Source organism: Delphinapterus leucas, chromosome 20, assembly GCF_059928025.1.
Source record: "Delphinapterus leucas isolate spDelLeu-1000000601 "Yukka" chromosome 20, BTC_Dleu_Yukka2, whole genome shotgun sequence".
Classification (NCBI taxonomy): domain Eukaryota; kingdom Metazoa; phylum Chordata; class Mammalia; order Artiodactyla; family Monodontidae; genus Delphinapterus; species Delphinapterus leucas.
This window is the reverse complement of record NC_143148.1, coordinates 27,813,554-27,836,233: the sequence shown is the minus strand read 5'-3', so window position 1 is coordinate 27,836,233 and position 22,680 is coordinate 27,813,554. Positions and strand designations below refer to the sequence as shown.

Genomic DNA, 22,680 nt, shown 5'->3' with positions numbered 1-22,680 from the left:
TCGCAGACATGGCCAGAAAGAGTAAAACACACACTTGTTTAAAACGTAGAGATTCCAGTATCATAACCCCACCACGACACACTCCACGGAGCAGCCTTGCTTGTCTGTATTCAGCCATGTAGGACGCACAGCTAAGAAGCCATGCATCATGCCCCAAGGCCTGGCCTCATTTATTCCACAGGCTGGTGAGACTCTGCCTGCTGTCAAATGGGATTCAATAGGTACAACATCGGAGGTCACATTCAACGTCTCACAAAGTAGGGAGGGGTGGCAGAGAGGGACTCAGGAGGCCTCCCTGGGGAAGTCAATTTCAATCCAACTCTTCAAACCTGAGTTCAAACTGCTTCGGGAAAGGCAGTATTTGAAACAGACTTGGGTGTTATTGGTAAGGGGATGGTCTGATGTATAAAATTTAAGAGTTTTCATAAACTCCTAGAAAAGGGATTAGGTCAAAGCAGTGGATGCAACTTGCAAATTTCTGTGGCGCTTTTGTAATGGAGGTCACTGCTGGGTAAATTACTCTACCTTTATGATGTCCAGTGCAGTCTTCACTCACCTAATTACTTCAATGAGACCTCAAACTACTCCCTCTTCCAATAAAATTCAGCATTGCGCAACTGCCCTCCAAAAGTCGCAACTTGCACAAACCTGACTGTCCACAGTTCAGTGTAAAGACTGCCCCCCAAAACACTGAGCCCCTTCCTAAGAGCTTTCCCACCTTCTTACCTAATCAGCCTGGTGGGTTTTCTTTTCTGTTTATGACATCTAAGTTTCTACACACCTTGGAATATTTCCTGAACAGGATAGCATCTTCATTATGCCCCTCGAAGGCTATCTTCATTCAAGCCCTCTTCAGAAGTAGTGACATTCACCCTGTTTCCAAATCCTTTCTCTGGCCTCTAGAATACATCCCACATAGATTTCCAAGGCTCCTTCTCAATAGTCCGGGCCATGAGCTTTACAACAGATTTTCTACTTCCCCTTTGGAGCCTGTCCAAGTCCATAGTCCTTTTTATCAGAGCAGAAGTTCCACCAGGGAACGACAGGTGGATTATGTTTCCCTCAGAAAACTCCATTCCCCCTGACAAGTGTCCCCCGATCCCGGCTGCATGTTGGACTAATGAAAGGAGCTGTGAAAAATGCCACGTGCCTGTGGCCCCGTTGTCACCGAGCAGGACCCTGTGGAACCTTCCTGGGACAGATGCCTCCCCTATATCCTCTGCTCTAGCTCGTCTCTGAAGCACCTCGATAATAGTATCTGATGCTCATTTCCTGAGTTTTTCAGATGCTAAAACCACCACCGAATGGAGGAAATTTACTACTTGGTGATCAGTAGCCCCCAGACCTTCTGGCACCTATGGATTGATGACGTTAACCCCTGTGACAACACCTTGTTACCTCACCATCAACCAATCAGAATTGTGCATGAGCTGATCACATACCCTGGGACCCTCCCCCCTCACCTGGCCTTTAAAAGTGCTTTGCCGAAACTCTTTGAGGAGTTGGGGGCTTTGGGGGCACGAGCCACCAGCTCTCCTTGCATGGCCCTGCAATAAACCTTTCTCTGCTCTGAACTCTGTTTCAGTTTGTTTGGCCTCACCGTGCATCAGGCACAGGAACTTGCGTTTCGTAGCACCATCTGCAGACCCCAGTGGGTTCGGATGGGCACAGGCATGAGTTATCTTAAAAGCCTCCATCCGTGAATTCAGTGCGCGGCCAGGATTGAGAACTGCTGCTGTAGGCAGCACAGCCCTTCTCAGGAAAGTGAGGGACAAGAGGCCTCAGCAAGTCAGGAAAGGAGCAGGGAGCCAGGACCCAGGAGAAGAGGCCTAGAGAGGCCATGGTCCTCTGCCAATCGGGTAGCCTGCCTCCAGCAAGGTCTGGCTTTGACTGTCCACATCCACAGGTGGACACAAGCGTATAAACTATCACTGTCTCACTGACACACCCACAAAGAGAAAGAATGGATCTATGAAAAATCATGAAAACCCTTGAGTCTGAACAAGGGAAAATCTGAGTGATGTTAAAATGGCAAAGTTTCATTATCACCGATGTGTCATTCAGCTATGCATTTCTGAAACAGGAAAGTTCTTGAAGGTTCTATATTCACACGAATATTGCCAACTCAGACCATTCTGGCTTTCTTACCTTGGCATAACAAGTGACTTAAAATCCAAGTAGTAATTCCTGTAGAAGGCTTGTTATATCAGTTACCTAAAAGAAGGTAAAAGTTTCGGTCCTTATAGCATCATGTAATCATGCCTCTGGATTATACAGAAAAGTAAACTGTTTAACTGCCTCCTCGGCAGCTGTGAGGGACCAGGACACACTATTCTATAGTGTGTCAACAGTTTTGTGCCCACGTTCAGAGATGAACAACTTCTGGCTGGATTAGAGACTGGTGGATCAGAGCTTGGAGGTACTAGGTTATTTCAAGAAACTACAAGGAGTCATGATGTCAGGAGGTGACCCAGAGGCCACTGGCATATCTCCCAGAACAGGAAAAGTCTGTAAGGTTTTCTAAAACAATTGTGATGATGGCAGAGACTTGAGGAAGACACAGGTGTGCCCGGTACAGCATTTTCCTAAAGCACTCTTCTTTCCCGGCAGCACTGCAAAAACTTATGAAGTTGTACTCAATTCTAGTCTTCCCATAACCCAAAACCCTTCCCCAAAGAAATCAAGGAAAAGGAACCATACAAATTTAATTTTAATGATACAGAAATAGTATATAGTACATTTCTTTCCACAGCTGCACTTCAATCTCTAAAAAATTTAACAAAATTAAGGCTAAATCAGAGCAATCTGATAGTAAAGGGATATTTTATGTGGTTTTATTTTTAAAGAATGTCTTCATAAATATAGAATGTTCATCAGGCCAAAAAAAAAATATGTTGAACGAGATACCAAATATGGGAAATGCAATACAAAATGTGCTCCTTTATACCAATTTCCTAATAACCACGACTTCCCTGGGAGGTTCCAAATGGGATTTTTTTTTTTTAATGAATGTTTCTGACAGGATACTATGACTTTCTGAAGTACTATAGGCCATTTTAGAAAATAAAACCAAGGACAGTTGAGTCTCCAACACAATCTCTATTGAAAAAATGAAAAGCAAAAGTGGACAGGGTTTAAAAGTGCAGGAGAATTCCATCTGAGACTGCGATGCCCCCAAGGATGATCCCACCATACCTGGCCTTTCCCCCAACCTGTGTTATAGAAAGACTTTAAAATACAGTGAAAATACAGTGAAAATAACTGGCATCACTGACAAGACAGAGAGTCAGGAAAGCAAAGTGACCTGCTCCAAATACTGATGTTTATTGTGAACAGGAAGAAGGAATGTCCTTCTTTCCCCCTTTTTCATTATCCTTGGCCATATTTGCTGGTTAGCTTTTTACCACCACTTTCTGACTCAAGAAAGACCCTTCGGCTGTTCCAGGATTTAGAGTAAGATGAAGAGTCTTTTTTCCTCTCTTTCCCCTCCAATGAAGCTTCTGAAAGGAAACTAGACAATGCAGTGCTGACTCCCTGCAGGAAGCCTCGCTCTCTGCGGTCCCAGTCTCTGAGCAGCGACATAAGCCTGCGAGCAGAGAACCCACCTTCACAGGCTGGGTACCACACTTGGCGGCCTTCCCTCCTCCACCACCCCAACCCGCCTTGGGAAATTCCAGTATCGTTTTCACTGAAGGAGAATTGTGGGTGTGTTAACATCACTGACCCCTAGAAAAGGTAGTTTTATTCCTTCATTATAAGCCTTAGAGTCCCCCTGCTTTAACAAGGGCAGTTTGCGGCCAGAATCTTCTCGTACAGGGTTAACGTTTCCATTATAAAGTATCAGCTAGTTTGCTTACATTTTTTTCCTTTAACTTCGCATAAGAATTTTGTTTTTCCATTTCTTTGGTTCCCAGAGCCTCAATTTCCCCTAAAGAAATTAAATGGAATGCAAATAGCCAGGTAAATCGCACCCAATACCCTCTTTAAGTCTTAAGTGTGTTCCAAAGATGACTAAAACCTCTAGGAAACAGCGGGCTGAGGCATAGATCCTAAAATGCATTTCTTATATAAATTCACATGTAAACACAGAGAAACAATATGACAAACATACAATTACCCACGTGAATGTAGAGTAATTAACACAATAACGTTCTATGATCACACAATCACATAAGGAGAAGGTATTTGCGAGATCTTTCAGTTCAGTGCTTCTCAAATCTGGCTGATCATCAGGGTCACCTGGTTGGGCCTTTGACATTTCCTAGACCCCATCTGTGAGGAGTCAGATCCAGCATGCATAGCCAGGGACCCAGAAATTTCTTTTTTTCCTATAAAATTCAACAGTCCCACCCTCTTGCTATATAGAGGAGGACACTAAGGCCCAGAGAAGTCAAGACGTTGCCCAAGACTAACAGAGCAAGCGACAGAGAAAGGGCTAGCACCAGCTCTCTTGTGCCCTTGTCCACCACTTTTTCTGTCACACCTCACTGCGTCCCAGAGCTTTCCCCCGACCTGGTACCCTTACACTTAGGCTAAGCAGCCTTTAGTAGACATTCTGTTGTTAGAAGTAGGTGGTAAGCTGCCTGAGGGCAGGGACCATGTCTCATGTTCCTTCTGACACAATCCTAGGTTATAAGTGTCTAAGAAATACTTGTTGGCAGGCAGTCCCTCAGCTAAGGCCTCATTCTGTATTTTCCACTCACATCTCTGCCTGCGATCATCCACATAGATGCAAAATCATCTAGCTGGATATCGAGATCCACCTGAGGAGGGCAGTAACGCCTCTGAATTTATGAAGGTGCCATGTTCACACAACAGGAATTTGAATGACTCTGCAAGTTTCATAAGGATTACCATGTCTTCCCCTTGTTCCTGAATTATGTGAATTATGAAAAAATAATAATAATATTAAATGAATCCATGGGATAGAAAGAAGTTATTTACCTATGACATTTGGCAAATGTGAATTATAAAGATCCTCAACTAGTCCAGGGAGATAATCCTTAGCAACTGTAACAACTATATTTTATTGAGTTTTGTTACTGTTTCTCTTGGTTTGCAATGTGCATCCCTAGTCTTATAAAACATTCTTTTGTGGATGGAGTCAAACTCCTTCATAAAGCTGATAGCGAGGGACTGAACACATTACGGCATGGTTGCTCTCCCTCCCCACCCCACGTGTATAAACTCTCACGCACAAACACACACACACTTACACGTGTGTACTTAATGGAGGTGGGGGAACATGACTTGTTTTATAAATAAGATGATTCTACTATATTGCCATCTTGATTGTAGATATGATACGGAAGAAAGGATAACAAAAACATTTGAAAAGCCAACAGGAAAATATTAAAGAAAATTTAAGGCTGAAAAGTAAATAAATCAACAGGCACATGGGCCACTGGTGCCACACAGCCCAGCCCTGCCTGTGACCACCTGACACACGGGCCTCTGCTGGACCAGGAACAAGACAGGACTGCGGGGGGGCAGGGAGGACACCCAGGGCCGGAAAGGACCCCGCTTCCCCAGGAACCACCACAGCAGGCCCTGCCTCCCTTTACTGGGTACTCCCTCCCCAGCTAATGCTAAAAGAACTGTCAGCATTCTTCAGCTAATGCTTGAAGAGTCTGTCCTTAGAAATCATTTACGGATGAGGCCCCTCACACTTGAAAGCGCCTCCACCCGCTCGGGACACGGCACAGGCACCCTCACAAGTCCTCTTCAAGTCTTCCGCCGCGAGGGGCCGGGCACGACAGAGCTTCCTCAACTTGTACTTTGTTGTAATTTTTACAGGAAAGGCACTGTCTTCTCTTTTTTAACTGTTAAGTCCAGTCCTACCCAGATATAGAGTCCTAGTCACTCCTCCAGACAGCCTTTTCAAATCACATTGACAAGCTCCCTGGGGGGACAATTTCCTCCCCAGCACGCACTGATTACGCGGTGACTGGACTTCCGGAAGGTCAGGACTGGGTGGGTCCGCGCAGACATCCTGTGTCCCATGCTCCTCACCTGCCCCGGGGTGACAGGGTGGGGTCACCCCCGCCCCCCGATCTAGGAACCATCTCACCCCCCACCCAGGCACTGAGCAAAACTTCACGCACAAGTTGCGAACTTCTTCATTCCAAAACTGAAAAAATCACGAGATGAAAGAACTTTTTGTACCTTATTATGATTTATAAAGCTAATAAATATTAGGAAAATGGAATGACAGAACCAAAAAGTAAACGTGACTTGAAAAAGAAACAATTGCAGGGTTTGCAAGGATTCTTTCCCTTTTTTTGGACATTCAATGCTTTATGAAGTCATATGCTAGACACACGACAGCCTCTGCCTTTCCGCGCGGTTGGGAAGTCATTCCAGAGAGACGATGACGCCATACAACACGTCCCACGGCACTTACATTTACAGCCTATGCTTCTAGTCTACAACAGACACACACTACGGATATTAGCTACAAAAACATTCATCTTCTACTTATCTAATCAGGAGGAAGGCAAAGCTGCTGCTAACATTTCAATAAAATATCTGATTCGTAATGGTCACTATCTCAAGGAAAATCAGATGGAATTTAATGCGGGTACTGATCTAAGTTCTGGACAGTCTTATCTAAAATAGTAGAGGTTTAGGTATCCAATACATCTCTTCAGGGAAATTTTAATGAGTGATTCTATATGCCAAATTAATTTTCTTATGAACCATATATATTTGTGTAGGAATATATTTATCACCCCAACGCTTTAATAAAACTTACTGTGCCCTGTTGCATACAATAGAGAGCCTTAAAAAAAAAGCTGTTAGCTGACAGTTACTACTATGAATGTAGAGCTTCAATTGCTGTATACGCTAATCCTCCAGGAAAACTACATCCAAAATGGACATTTTATGACAAAATCACTCATTTATATCAAAACCAGAACAAATAGAAAACACCACTAAGGGAATTTAAATACTTTTCTGACCACTATTGCAGAAACACAGAAACTCAGCAGATTTCAGACATGCAGGAATCAGCACTATACAGGGAAGAATTAACAAATCAAACTCAGTACAACTTTAATAACTGGATTGAAAGTAGACTCTTAATAAAACCAAAATATATCCTCCTCAAGGCAACCATCAGCTACAAAGGAAAAATGATTTCATATCCTTGGTCCATAAAGAAGACACATTTATTTACATTCTTAATGGACTAAAAGAGGTTTTAAACTGTCACAATTAAAATTTTATGCTTCCAAAAATATCTTATGATCAATGCACTTAACTTAAAGCTTCAGGTATTAATAACTTCATTTAGGCATCTTAAAAAACCAACACAAACATACTTTCTAGAGTGCAAAATGCTTCTTATTAAATACTTTAGTAACACAAAAGCAATTTGTTTTTAAACGCAGGAATCCTCTTCTGAAGGATCATCACCACAAAGACATCCATTGCCGGCAATGGACGTTGAACAAATCTGCCAGCTCGCGTGAAATGCAACATTAAAATTGTGCACTGGGTTTCTGCACCTGTCCAGATGACCCCGTTTATTTGTACAAACTCATTGTTGGACTCTGGTACATGCACATGTATGCATCACAAAGAAGTCTTCGTGCACAGCCTTGGATTCTTCTGGAGTCCAAGGAATGCAGATCTTCTAGAGACATTTTCAAGTACTCTCCTACTTCTGGGCATGGGGTAACCTGAGGAATGTTAAAGCCATTCTGACCACCTATGGAAAAGAGGAAGAGCTGTATTTAGGGCAGTCAAGTTCTAAACCCTTTTGCTGTCCTGCCCCACCAAAGTAATTTTACAATTCCATAATTTAGTTAAGGCTAATTCCCAGGACCTGAAAGACCTTATTTTACTTCTGATTTCTAGAAGTTAAATCCTCTTGTTAACTCCTGACAGTCTCATTTCTTGGTTTCTGAAAGGATTCCGGGACCAACAGTGAATACTATTGATAAAAGGACACATATCCTGAGCAAAGTCCAAAACCTACTTCCCAGGCTTCTCTGTGTATTCAATCAGGGAATAATGTTACATACACATACACACACACACTCAACTCTTCACATTCCCAAATCCCTTCCCAGATGCAAGCACCCCTCCCTGTATGCTTTACCATGAGCCTGTCCAGTTTAGGGCAGATCTAGTAAAATGAATACCATTTTATCCCGCTAAATTTAAAATATGTATTTGTGTGATTCTCGCAAGGTTTTGTTCTACATTTCGTTAGACTGAATGAAGATGCTATGAGGCGTGGTCTTAGGGATTCCAGGAAAGGCTTTAGCCTCCCAGTGGCTTTTCTAAAATTGCCTGGAACCCTTGTGCTTTTGAGTTACATGGCTAAATGCAAATTTTAACTGGGGTAAGGACCTGTTTACAGTTGGGGCTGTGCTATATCCCTCAACCGTCTGAGAGCTGAGAAAACGTTGAGAACCCTTGGGGTACAGCTTGGGCATCTGATCAAGAGGCTGCCACAAGGTGGCGTCCTAGGTCACCAGAGGGCCACACCAGAAGACTCGGGGTCTGGAGCGTGAGAGTGACTAAAGGAAAAATGGGGTATCAGAAAACTGGAGGTACGTGTAAGTCATACTTCACAACCTGGCCTAGGACCAGTCCTAATCTGTAAACTCTATACAGGCAAAGGTACAGCTGTTTTGACAACTGTTTCGTTTTTGAAACCTACTAGAGCCCCAGGCACTTCACACGCACTCATTAGGTATTTGTTAAATAATGACTAAACATCCTAGAAAGCAGCCTAGAAGGTGCAGTATATTCCCCACTTAAGGAAGACACATTACACACAGAATAAGCTTATTTTTCCAAAGGAGACATTTACTTCTATTCTTAGCTTTGTCATCTAGAAGACAACAGAAAAAACATAAGCACTGAGGTCAGAAAGACTGAATTAAATACAAGCTCTGAGACCTTAGGCACCTTAAATCTCAGCTTTAGTAAGAGAAAAATAGGAATCATTCCTATCTTGCAAGGATTTAGGTATAATGACGTAAGGTACCTCCCTGACAGCTTGGCACGTAGGTATTTAGGAAATGGTGACTATGGTACAGAAAATAAGAGAAGCCTGAAAGTCAAAGACGACAAAGCTGAAAATAAAACCTTTCAGCCCTAAAGAAAGAAATTTCCGGTTCATGTTTTTTTCTTTTTTTTTAAAAGACTCTATGCATGTCAAAATATCACAACAATATTATCCCTTCGTTTAGTAGCAGGGCTGTTAATGCATTTCAAGATTTCGGACTACGTCACCAAGATATTCCTGAACGGCTTTTCCCAACACTATTTTATTACTCAGACCAGGCTAGCCCACTATGGTTATCCCACTACAAACTCAAATGTCGCCACATGTAGAAAAGGTCTGGAAAGTACCATCCCGATCAGCCATGCTGTCAAAGAAGAGCCAGGCAGAGTCGTCTTTCCCGTACTTCACAAAAGCGACATAGTGGCTTGTTTCTATGCAGAGGACAGCAAATAACTCCATCTTCTGACGGGGGATGCAGCCGTGTCTCCAATCCCAGTCAGGTAAATCTTTGGGAAGTGACACTGGGTTATATTTATGATTCAGCCTCTTGGGATGAAGGTGGACCTGAAAGGGAACATGAAGAGAATGCCATTAAGAAGCCAAACTCAATGTTTGACGGGAATGAATGCCACTTACTCTAATTGAATACATCCTCACAAAGAGAAATAAGTACTTGACAGAAGTCCATCAAATCAGCAGAGGAGGCATAAACAATACCATTTAATTATGGAATTTTTAAAGTTAATTATGATTCTGAAAACTTTTCAAAACCTGAAATCTGTTTAAACTACAAATGATTCACTGTTTATTAAGAGAATATCCATTAAATGAAGTCAAACTTACTTGAGTGTTGCAGGTTTTACAAAACTGCTTGATTTTTCCAGCTGAGATGTCAGGGTCATCGTAGCATTCTCTACACTCATACATTGCGAGCCCTCCACATATCCGGCACTGCCTAGGGGCTGAAAACGTTGGGGGTGGTGGGGAGTTAAGGGGTCTTTAAAAATGCATTCTTTCATTAAAAAGATTAAAAAGAAAAGTTAAGCTTTAAAAAGGATAATGCTCATGGACTCAGTGAAGTCCACCCCTCCCCATCCCCATCAACTTACTGGATTTTCTTGGATTCAGCATATCTTTAAAAACATTTTCTCTGACCAAATGACAATTTTTTAAAAATAATATATTCTAGAGTGTTTCCCCCATAATAAAATTTCTATTGATGAATATGCAAAGATACAAGAGAGTATAAATAAGAAAACCGAAAGCATCTACAATTTCAGTTAGCAAGAGACAACCACTGTCAATACAACTGTGAATTTTCTCAGATTTTATATCTGCACACTCATATAACTCGGCGCACGTGTGTGTGTGTGTGTGTGTGTGTGTGTGTGTAGCTCCTCTTATAGAAAATATCAGCATACTCTCCTTTTCACTTATCATTACATCTCATGTTAACATTGGTCTTCAAAAACATGAATTTTAATGGCAGTAGTTTTGTTGTAGAGATACACCATAATTCACTTAACTACTCTCATTAACATATAGAGTGCTTCTAATTTCTTACTCATAAACAATTTACATATGAAATATTGATTTACATGTCTGATTATTTTTTCAGAATAAATTTTTTTTTTTTTTTTTTGCGGTACGCGGGCCTCTCACTGTTGTGGCCTCTCCCGTTGCGGAGCACAGGCTCCGAACGTGCAGGCTCAGCGGCCATGGCTCACGGGCCCAGCCGCTCCGCGGCATGTGGGATCTTCCCGGACCGGGGCACGAACCCGTGTCCCCTGCATCGGCAGGCGGACTCTCAGCCACTGCGCCACCAGGGAAGCCCCCAGAATAAATTTTAGTGTAGTATTTCCAGGCTCTTCAGATACCAAACTGTCCTTTAGGAAACTCGTATCCTGTTAGACTCACATTCACAATTAACGTGAATGACCTGACAGACTATTTCTGAAAAACAAACAAAAAAACTTATACTTACTGTCTTCAAGTAAATCTGTTATATTTAATTCCAGAGAAGGAAAAATTTTTTTAAATAGTTTAAAGTCTTTTCCAAATCGAGGCATCTGAATAATCAGACATGATGGTGCCTAAAAAAAAAAAAAAAAAGATACATAATTTTAGAATCAAAACGCTGAAAAAAAATTTCCCTGAAATAGTTGATTGTCAAACCAAGCAGTGGTTCCACCATAACATGGATGGCTACTCCGTGTTCACAAATGGGATCCACATGTGAAATGGACTGTGAAGGCAGAGCACCACGGAGCCACAAGCCTCAAGTAGTCCAAGATCTATGGACACGTGGACACGGAAGTCAGGCAGTTCAACAACCTTGGGTCTCAAATAATATGATGACCATGCAGAGTCATCTACTTTGGGTTTATATTTTGAAAAGGCTTTGGAAAAACCTGAAGGACACTATTCCTTATATTTCAACAAATAAATAATGGTAGCCGTTAAGGTTTTACCAGAACATCCCTTCAGAGATGGATACAATGAAAATGAACCACAAGCATGTACTACTAAGATCATGAAGATACTCAGTAAACAGTAAAAGAAAAGTAATTTAAATCACTTGTTCATTTACAGTAAGTGAATTTTGTTTTTTATTGAAGGAGGAAAAGTAAACATTTTTTTGGATATATTTGGATAATATGCTTGGGTAAAACTTTTAAATGGGTAAAATGTTAAGCTGGGTGAAAGGACAACAACAACGAAAAAACACAAATCTTCTTTGCTTTAAGCTACTTAAAAGTTTTCAAGTTACAAATTAGAATGATATTTTCTATGGCACCAAAAATCTAAAAAGTTCAATCAATTCTAAGGTATTTTCTACATGGACAAAGTTGAAGCATGGCATATTTTTTAAAAATTTGTGTTTTGTTAACAATTTGTGCTCCTAACTCTTCTCAGTGGGTTAAAAGTAATAGTTATAGAAGCTATAGTTGTCTGGAGAACCCTAATGACTTGCATAAAAAATACAATAAGTAATTATCACTAACCTCAGCAAATTTCAGGTTGCTGTTGATAAAAGACCATTCTAATAATTGCTGAATTGTAGGAACTCCAACTTTCTCATTTTTTTCCATAAAAATCTGATAGAAGTAACAATCTTGAACTTTCTGGCCTGCTGATCTAAAAATATGCAGAAAAAAGCCAGATAATTTATTTATGAAATGCATCAAAAAGTGAAGTGGTTCCAGAGGCATTTGAGAACAGAAAAACTGTTGAGAACAGAAACCGATGGTGCAACTCTGACCATAAAACCAATGGTGCAACTCTGACACTCAGAACAACAGGGGCAGAGACAATCATTTAGATAAAATAATTAAATGTACTTATGCATAAGACCTTGCAAATGATTTCTTGTTTAAGTTCTCATATTGAAAAGCTGCCTTACTGATTAGAAGAAAAATAATGCAATAACATCCACAGTCAAGAAGCACTGTGTGAACAATAAAAACCAGAAGCTAACATCACTTGGTTCAACTTAACCACCGAAGCTAGAAAGGAGCAAACTGCATTTCATGCTTGAAACAGGAAAGTTAATCTGTACATGCCTGAATGGGACAGACCCTAAGAGACCTTCCAGATGCAACTTTTCATTTCTAAAATAAAGGCCCTGAGATCTGGGGAAGGATAATCCTTCCCAGTAACTCAAAATCAGAGCCAGGTATAAAACCCAGGTGTCCTAATAACTGCTTACTATTCTTTGCACTAAAGCATGCTGTCTCTTTAGACGGTCACTCACTTATTCAACAAACACCAAGTTAGGGCCCACTATATGCCAATCACAGTGTTACCCTTATATTGAACATTTTCCCTTCTAAATATTTTACTTCAGAATGCATGAAAATTCAAGACTAACTCTACTAAAAGAATCAATAATCTTTCAATTTACTATTTACCCTTTTTAGCAGAATTTCTGCATATAGAATCAGACTGTTTACAATTAGATTTATAAGTACAGTTCAAGATTTTGAGGGAAAAATATTAACATAGTTTTCACAATAAAATCTCAGCTATTGAGAGGCCCACCTCAGAAACCCTCAGTTTCCCAAAGCAACTTATAGCCTGAAATAAACACAACTTATTTGGTAACAAAGCAAAGACTCTTGAGAAGCTACAACAAAAAAAGAAAAAAATGATAACCAAAAAACCTGAAGGTTATGCTGTACCAATATTTTAATTGGTTACTGATGACAATAAAAGGCCAGCATTTTTCTGGCCAAAAAGCAAAAAAGCATTACCAAAAAAAGCCATTAAAAAAAGCCAAAAAGCATTAAAAAAAAATTAATAGGTAAGGGAAAAAATAAGACTGGAAACTAAGAAAGCAGAAAGTAGTAGAGGTCAGTAGTTGCAAAAATTCGAAATAATACTAGTGATGGGGGAGGGGGATGGTGGTTGGAGGGAGCATGGAGTGGCAAACACGAGAGATGGGAACCAGAAATGAGGATGTAATACCAAAAGCTTTGGGATACTGGGACAGAAAAACTGGAGGCGGTGAGGGGGGCAGCAACCACTCAAACCTCATACTAAAGTTTTAGAAGGCTAATATCCTAGGGTAATTAGCTGGGCATTAAGACACACATATAAAAGAATCACAACAAAACTGGTGCTGTTGTACAAACCCATGAAATTTACATTGCTGTTTATCACCAAAAACATCTAAGAGCAGAAGGGTACAAATGTTGTGTTAACCTTAAAAGAAAACAGACGTCTACAGAGAAGATGAAAGTATCCATGGGTTTGCATAATATTGGTCTATCTACCTTTGTAACACAGACCATAATGGGTAGTCAACTAAAACTTTTTACAGATTCTGGATTATCTAGTACTATGGAATACAGCATATCCATGTAATAAGAATCGCCAGTTCTATTGTTCTATAATGAGAGGTACTCAGTAATACAACCTGAATATTCCCTTGTATCTGCTTCCTGATGCTGATCTTGTTCCGTTATTTTTCTTGTAATGCTTTACCTCCATCCATTAGCCTCTCGCATTAGTGGCTATGACTTTAGCTTCACCTTAGCACCCCATACACAGTCATTATTATTACTACTACCATCGTTGTTATTGTTTTTAAGTATGAAGGCTTGACTTACCCACATTTACCAATTTCTTGCTTGGCTTTCTTGTTTCTTGCATACCACTCCTTTATTCTAAATTCAGTTTTATGTTATTAAAGTACACCCTGTCATAAGTCTCTGACTGGTAATTTAGTCTTGGTTCTTCCAGCTCAGGAATTTTGTGCATCTTTATTCTTAGAAATTAAGTCTGTCAAAAATTCCAAAAAATCTTCAGCTATTATCTCTTGAAATATTGCTTCTTCCCTATTCTCTCTAGTGTCTCCTCCTACAATGACAATTAGAATTTGTCTTCCATGTCTCTTATCTCCTCTTTCTTGTTTTCTAACTCTTTATCGCTTTGGGCTACATTCTGGGTAATTTCTTCAGATCTATCTTTCAAGTAAGCAATTCTCTCTTTAGCTGTGCATACTGCATTCAGTGAGGTGCCCTCTCCCAGCCATATATACATATATGGCTATATATATATAACTACATATATAGTTTTTTATTCTATTTTGGGGAGTTTTATTTTTGTTTATTTTTCTTTGTTATCAAATCTGCATTTATCCTCCATAGGTATCTAAGTTCTTCTTTTTTCTCTTAAGCTATTTAAGAATATTCATATTAAGAATATCATTTTAGAATAGTCTCTTTTAGACTACTTTACTATTTCAAGGTTTTAAGGTACTCATCCTCCTATTTGTTGCACCAGCTGACGCTCCCTCAGTCAGGAAGACAGGCTCATGGAGGGGAAGAATGACACTTGGGAAAAAACTGCTAACTTTTAAAGTATTTTTTTTTTAATCTTTTTATAATCTTCAAACTAGTGATTCTCAATATGAAGAGGCTGCTGAATGGGGAGGAGAGGCAGAGCTTCCCAGGGCCCTCTTCAAACTCCACAAGACCTTCAGACACTGAGACATATTCCTATATGTGACTGACCCTTCTTCACCCACTCTGAGAATCACTGCAGTATTCATCCTATGTAACACACCAGGAGCGTATTACAACCCAAGGTGTGTTGGGCTATGCAAAAGAAGAATGAAAACTATTTTAATCATCTGAAATTTATCTCTTCAAGATGAAAAACAGAAGTGATTTTTTTCCTCCCAAATTGCCTGGCAGATTTCCTACATCATGTTTTCAATATATATTTCCTTCCTCCTTTGTGCTTGAAGGTCGACTTATAAAATACTGAAATACCACATATAGTTAATTCTATATCTGGGCTTTCTATTCAATTCTATCTATCCAATTTGTAATTGTATGCCAGTATCACACGGTTTTAAATGTCTGTTGTTTTGTCTTTATAGCTTATAATAGAGTTCTTAAGAAAAAAAAACTGCAATGTTTTCACCCATTTCATCTTGCAGAGAATTCTAAAATCATTTTACTAAGTTCCAAAGGAGAAAAAAAACGTTAAGATCTTGATTATGTACAAGTTATTTTGTAAACATTAACATCCTTAAGTTATTTAATCTTCCTACCTGGAACACAATCTTTCTCACTAATTAGTTAAATCACCTTTTAGCTCTGTGCAAGTCTTCTTTAAAAACCTATCTCAGTAAAATTGATTTCTTAGCATTTTATACTTTCATGAAGTATGAAATTATCTCTTTTTCATATTTGCTAGTGGGGATACCAGAATATGACTGATTTCTCCATGGTTTTTTCCTGCATGGTCAAATTACAAATTCTTGCGTTAATACTAGTAGTTTCTAAACAATTCTCTAGGATTTTCTGGGTATACATATAGCTATGACCTTATTTGAATAGATAATAAATATATCCTATCTTATTTCATTAGCTAGAACTTCCAAAATAATATCAAACTATAACTTCAGTACTGTCCACCCTTCCCTCCATCCTTCTTACTCATCAATTTGACACTGGCATCAAAGAACATCACTTAAGACACTGAGATGAGTAAGAATACTTGTCCGTGATTAGGTTTTAGGGAAGTAAATAGTATATAAGCAAGATTTTTCAACAAAGAAACCCAGACTAAAATGTAAAAAGGCCCAGCATTCAATCTGGAAAGTTCATCAATTTAGAACATCTCACTAAGAACTTCACTGTATTAGATTCAAGGCTTTCATTGAAGATGGGGGGAAAAAAGACCAAGTTATAAAACTGAGAACAAGAGAGCTAATTTAGGGCTAAATTAATTCTTTGACTAATGGGTAGTCAAAAACAGTGCTCCCACGGTGTTTGATTGAGTTTGAATAATATTCTCTTAAAAGGATTCATTAATTTAAATTACAAAAATATTTACAGGGCTTCCCTGGTGGCGCAGTGGTTGAGAGTCCGCCTGCCGATGCAGGGGACACGGGTTCGTGCCCCGGTACGGGAAGATCCCACATGCGGTGGAGCGGCTGGGCCCGTGAGCCATGGCCACTGGGCCTGAGTGTCCAGAGCCTGCGCTCCGCAACGGGAGAGGCCACAACAGTGAGAGGCCCGCATACCGCGAAAAAAAAAAAAATATATATATATATTTATATACAGTTTTATAAGAAAACGATTTGCAATAGTGCTTATTACTGGGGTTAAAATTAAAAGCACAAATTTACACTGGATTTGTTCCTCAAGTTAAGTATGATACTATGGCAAAGATAATGATTTAAATTAATTTGCATTGCAGGAACCTAACATATTGAGATCCCTAAATAAATACAATATTAAGTAATCATTAAGGAAATCATTTCTACTGAATGATGGCAGTGGAAATGAGGACTGTCTATTTTTTCCAATGCTTCTGTAACAGTTTAAAATTACCTTATCTTTAACAATGGTTCTACCCTTAAAATATGATGAAACAGAATATTCAAGAATTCTTCAGGATCTAGGAGAAAATAAAAAATCAAATAAGTCACAGACAGGATTTTTAAATCATTCTATCTTTTCTTTATAACAGTCATATTCCTATACAGAATTCAATTTCATAATCAATATTATTTCCATTAAAAGCATAGTTCTCAAGTTTTCCTAACAAACTACAAAGGATATTTAAATGATATGATAAAGTATTACGTGACAATTTTGTTACAACTTTATTATATTTCAAAGGGTATAATAATTCACATATAGGGAAATAATTTTAATTTCTTTGAGAGGGGCTTAAGATAAGTGTAATAAAACCTGATGTATGATCTTATCTTTCCTGTTATTTAAATAATTATCAAGTCTGTAACTATTATAGCTAGTATGCTGTTAATACAGTCAAAGTCAGGAGTTGAATCTCTGAGTAAATTCATTAGCTATGAATAGATTAAAACACTGTCTCTGACCATAAACTTAATCCTAATCAGCCATTTGTAACTCCCTTTATAACAAGGAAAGCTAAGTGAGAAATGTGGATGACTCAGTGCAGCACTTCACCCCTGAAAAGAAAACAACTCCAAATATCATCGCTGGACGGAAAGCTCTCCTTATTTATTCATAATATACTACAACCAGCCAGCTTCTTAAAGGGGTTCATTATTCCACATATCACTCACTTTTAGAAGAGAGAAAGCATTTACAAAAAGAAAATTGTACATCACATAGAAAAAAATTGTATTTTAAAATATAATCCCCCAAACTACACAGATATAACATTTCAGCCAACTATTTAGCATTTATGCTTTCAAGTTATTTTTAATGCCTATCCTATAAATTAAAACAGTCACCTTGGGCTTCCCTGGTGGCGCAGTGGTTGAGAATCTGCCTGCTAATGCAGGGGACACGGGTTCGAGCCCTGGTCTGGGAGGATCCCACATGCCGTGGAGCAACTAGGCCCGTTAGCCACAACTACTGAGCCTGCGCGTCTGGAGCCTGTGCTCCGCAACAAGAGAGGCCGCGATAGTGAGAGGCCCGCGCACCGCGATGAAGAGTGGCCCCCGCTTGCCACGACTAGAGAAAGCCCTCGCACAGAAACGAAGACCCAACACAGCAAAAATAAATAAATTAATTAATAAACTCCTACCCCCAACATCTTCTTTAAAAAAAAAAAAAAGTCACCTTTTTCTTCAGAGGTAAATCCTGATGCAGCCTCAACTTTTTCAAGTATTTTCCTCAGTTTCATAATCTTTGTTGCACATACGTATCCATATCTATGTTAGTAAAAAACTATTAATATTAGCAAATATATTAAATTAATATAACACATTTTTTATTGAAGGACGGTTGGCTTACAATGAACATAACACATTTTGATAACCAAATATTTCTTATGTAACTCCAGTGTGTCATAAATTAGTAAGCTTAATAAGTATTTCAGAAAATACAATTATAAGCTTCTTCTTGAGGTTTGAAAATTTTTAAATCTATAATCAGAATTATCTCAGACACTATGATAACCTAAAAATAACTATCATATACTAATAAAAGAAAAAAATATTTTTCATTTATGATGACTTTTTTAATACTTAAGGAATTAAAACATGTACTTTACAAAACAGGATATACAATTTTGAGAGAGAATCCTTTTAATGTTGTACTAAAGGATGAAATAGCTACCAAGGGGGATGGAAAAGGGCAGTGATAAGAAACTGAAATTCTAAAATCTGCAATCAAACCAGTCATCATAACTAGGACACTTTCTCTTATCTTTCTCTGAATACAGGATACATTCAATAAGCTTCCTGTCAATCCTTGACAAAATTCTAATTCTAAAAATGGCTTCAGAAGACAGCTTAGAGGCCACCATGGGCTTCATAAGAGCAAGTCAGAACCACCTAATCTTATATCCATTTTTCATATCGGCTATCCACTCACTCATTAGCTCTTTGCAGCCAACATATATTGAGCATCTACCACTTACATAGTAATCTAACCTTTCAGTCACTGGGAATACAAAAATGAATAAGGTGAAAAAACAGGGTCTCTGCCTGCGAGAAGCTTGAAATGGAGAAAGCACGCGTTTCAGTACCAAGTAAAACCAGTCAGCTATAATCTAGATATGACTGCTGCAGACACAGGGAATCTTGATCAAAACAGGGCATCTGACAAGCTTCTTGCTGTGGACAGGGTGACAAAGTCTGACGAACCATGATTCTTGACTGGTTGGACAACAGTATTCAAAGAACGTTTATTAACGGACTTATGGTGTTTTGGAAGGAAAGAAGGAAGTGGTAACATGCCTTAGAGTTTTGGATTTAATCTGTCTTGTTCTAGTATCAATCACTTGGGGGGAAAACAGACAGTATGTTTAAATTTTGCATTTGTACAAATACAATACAAAATAACTGATGTAAAACTCAAGATTCATAATTATCTTAAGGGGGTAAAAACTACAGTTATTTTCATCATTACAGAATTCAAAGAAAACAAAAGATACAAGTGGGAAATTTATTCACCTATAATATACTTTCCTAGTCATGTTATATAGTAGGTCATTCCAAATGCTCATTATATTTCAGTGTTCTGCATTTTGGGGTCAAAATCTTATATCAAACTATTTTTTATTTTAACTGTTAAATAATAAAAGTATTCCACAAAATTTAAATTTACCTTAATATGGACTTTAAATTACATAGTTTGCTCCCTATATTCCTAAAAGAACAGATTTGTTTTATGATCTATGGCCCTGACTCTTCATAGTTTAAATTTTACACTGTGACATTATCACACAATCCTCCTACCACTTAACAAAAGTCCTTACTAGATGTCTTGTACTTATACCATTACAAATTGCTTCCTGTGGCCAAAGAAAGACATACTTATAATTCTTAAACTAGGAGATAACCAAAAACATCACCTTTTTAAGAGAAGTGGAGGGAGGCCTAAATATCTTCCTTTAACCAAGAAATGTGTTAATAAAATACATCTTATTTATTTCTAACTATTTCTAACTATTAAATACTTGCTACTCTATAAATAAAAATTTCCCTTGCTGCAATTCATTCAGATAAAATTAAGTTTAAGAAGCCAGATCATACCGATTAAACTAATAAGCATGATTACATTAGGGGTAGTATTGAAGATAAGAATCCCAAATACCTTATGTCAGCTTTTATAAACCTACTGTAATTGCTGAATTGTAGTACACTCTACCAAAATGGTTTAATCACTTCATGGCATACACTATGTGCTACACTTTGGCCAGATTTAAAATGTTAAAGAAGTAAAGACAGTACAACGGGACTTCCCTGGTGGTGCAGTGGTTAAGAATCCTCCTGCCAATGCAGGGGACACAGGTTCGATCTTCCCATCCGGGAAGATCCCACATGCCACGGAGCAACTAAGCCCGTGCGCCACAACTACTGAGCCTGTGGCTCTAGAGCCGGCGAGCCATAACTACTGAGCCCGCGCACTGAAACCACAGAAGCCCATGTGCCCTAGAGCCCGCGCGCTGCAACTGCTGAGCCCACACCCCGCAACTACTGAAGCCCGTGCACCTACAGCCTGTGCTCCGCAACAAGAGAAGCCACCGCAATGAGAAGCCCGTGCACCGCAACAAAGAGTAGTCCCTGCTCACCACAGCTAGAGAAAGCCCGTGTGCAGCAATGAAGACCCAACGCAGCCAAAAAATAATTAAATAAATAAATAAAATAAAAAATAAAAAATAAATAAATAAAAGTAGCAACAAAGACTGAACAGAAATCTTCTTAAAAAAAAAAAAAAAAGACAATACAAGGACCGAAAGTTAAAAAAGATGTTAATACATCATCGAGCGAACTAATTCTCTCCCATTTCTCATTAAAGGAAAGCAGGGAATAAATTACTGTACCAAAAAACAGCACCTAGGATACCACCTAAAGGCAAAAATAACTATCTTCTACTTACATTCTCAGAGGATTAACGATTTCTGTCCTCAGCAGTTCTTGAGTTTCACTATAATATTCTACATCATTCTTTTCTTTGGGTCTAAGTAACACAGTGTCCAGAACAGAACTAAAAGCAAACAAGCTGCAAAATAAAAAGAATATTTTTCCTCATGCTGTAAATGTACTAATTTTTGAGAAACCCATACTAAAAAGAATATGAAGAGAAAAATCACAAACTCTGGAGAACAAATAACATACAAATTAGTGTTTTTTATTAATACAGGTAACCAAGACCCCTGTCAAGGTTCCCATGGTTCAATCATCAGGGCCTAGAGATCCTTAAAGAGAATACTAATATCAGGAAGGCAAACTATAGATTGACAGTGTTAAAGGATTAAAAATACGCCTTCAATACACTGGAAAACTTCTTTGCAAAAGCTGAAAGAAGGCCTACAAATCTGAGTCAAACTACAACAGAGGAGAAAGTTTGGAAACTAATTTCCCAAGGCAAACACATAGCCAATATGTAACCCACTCTAGATATTATACTTCTCTCTCTCCACAGCCCTTTGCAGAAATCTGAATTCCTTTAAATGTCAAAATCACTTGTGACTAACAGCAGTGACTTGCTGATATCAAAGAAAAAGAAAATTTGGCTAAACAGATTTTTATCAGAAAATCTGAAGAATATTACATCAATTCTTGCTTTTGTCAACACCTCTGAGAGACAAAGTATTCTGCCCCAAAAATGGCCCACCACTTTTATTCTTCTCCCTTGTCTTTAAAATTTTAACATCCCATTAACTTCCTAATTCTTACAACGTGGCTGTACAGAGCTGGCAGGTTATGCTCAGTTTAACTGGCGATGTTCTTGGTTCAAGTTTCAGAGTGTAAAAATTCTTGCCATGTTAAATTGTTCTACTTTGGAACAAACTACATATACGAGGGCAACTGTGCTTCTACTGAAAATACTTCTTTAAAATAAAGTAGTTTTATGATTGCCTCTGCCTAGTAAAACAAACACACAAGCCAGTCAATGGCTTATGACAAGTTATTTGATTTGTGCACAAAGATCCTGTACTTATTCTCTTCAGTCCTATGATTTCCCACATACCCTCAGAATATCTGTACCACCTGTAACACTATCATTCACTGCATTATTTTTTATATTAATTTTTTGGATACAGACACATAAGGCAACATTCAGTAGCTTCCAAGGAGTATATAGTGAAATACAAATCTCCCTTTCTCTCCTGAACCCCAGCCCCCAGTTTCTCCACTCAGAGGCAATTAGCAGTTTCTTTCTCTCTCTCTTTCTCTCTCTCTCCGACACACACACAAAGAAACACACACACCTGCCCCCATGGCACTATATTCCTACTGCATTAATTTTAAACTTACCAGAATAAGGTTGAGTCTAAGTAACAAGAATTGTAATGACCCTGGATACCTTTCTTCTTTCCAATCATTATCTCTAAACCTTCTTTTTCCATTTTTGGTGGAGTATTTTCTTCTACTACTTCACTTAAGTAGCCTCCAAATGCTGCAAAGATAAAGATAAAAATGAAAATAATTCTTTTAAACTATTATAGCTACGTATTCCCATACATATTTCTTCACTTAAAAATATCTTTTGGGGGCTTCCCTGGTGGCGCAGTGGTTGGGAGTCTGCCTGCCGATGCAGGGGATGCGGGTTCGTGCCCCGGTCAGGGAGGATCCCACATGCCGCGGAGTGGCTGGGCCTGTGAGCCATGGCCGCTGAGCCTGCACGTCCGGAGCCTGTGCTCCGCAACGGGAGAGGCCACAACAGTGAGAGGCCCGCGTACCGCAAAAA

General features: G+C 39.0%; 1 protein-coding gene across 10 annotated transcripts in view; it reads right to left on the bottom strand.

The window, feature by feature from the left end:
• Positions 1–2,691: 2,691 nt before the first annotated feature.
• Positions 2,692–22,680, bottom strand: part of CYLD (CYLD lysine 63 deubiquitinase) — a 62,023-nt gene continuing 42,034 nt past the window's right edge. For 9 of the 10 annotated variants that reach the window (XM_022555072.3, XM_089903029.1, XM_022555075.3 and 6 more), the window contains 9 exons: positions 22,248–22,389; positions 20,866–20,988; positions 18,100–18,191; positions 16,876–16,942; positions 12,031–12,163; positions 11,010–11,118; positions 9,869–9,987; positions 9,373–9,589; positions 2,692–7,714 (listed from right to left, as the gene is read on the bottom strand). In XM_022555072.3, coding sequence (XP_022410780.1) covers positions 7,530–7,714; positions 9,373–9,589; positions 9,869–9,987; positions 11,010–11,118; positions 12,031–12,163; positions 16,876–16,942; positions 18,100–18,191; positions 20,866–20,988; positions 22,248–22,389 — 1,187 coding nt within the window. In that variant the 3' untranslated portion in view covers positions 2,692–7,529. Of the gene's footprint in view, positions 7,715–9,372; positions 9,590–9,868; positions 10,038–11,009; positions 11,119–12,030; positions 12,164–16,875; positions 16,943–18,099; positions 18,192–20,865; positions 20,989–22,247; positions 22,390–22,680 lie in introns of those variants that run through there. The other variant, XM_089903030.1, reaches the window with a different exon arrangement.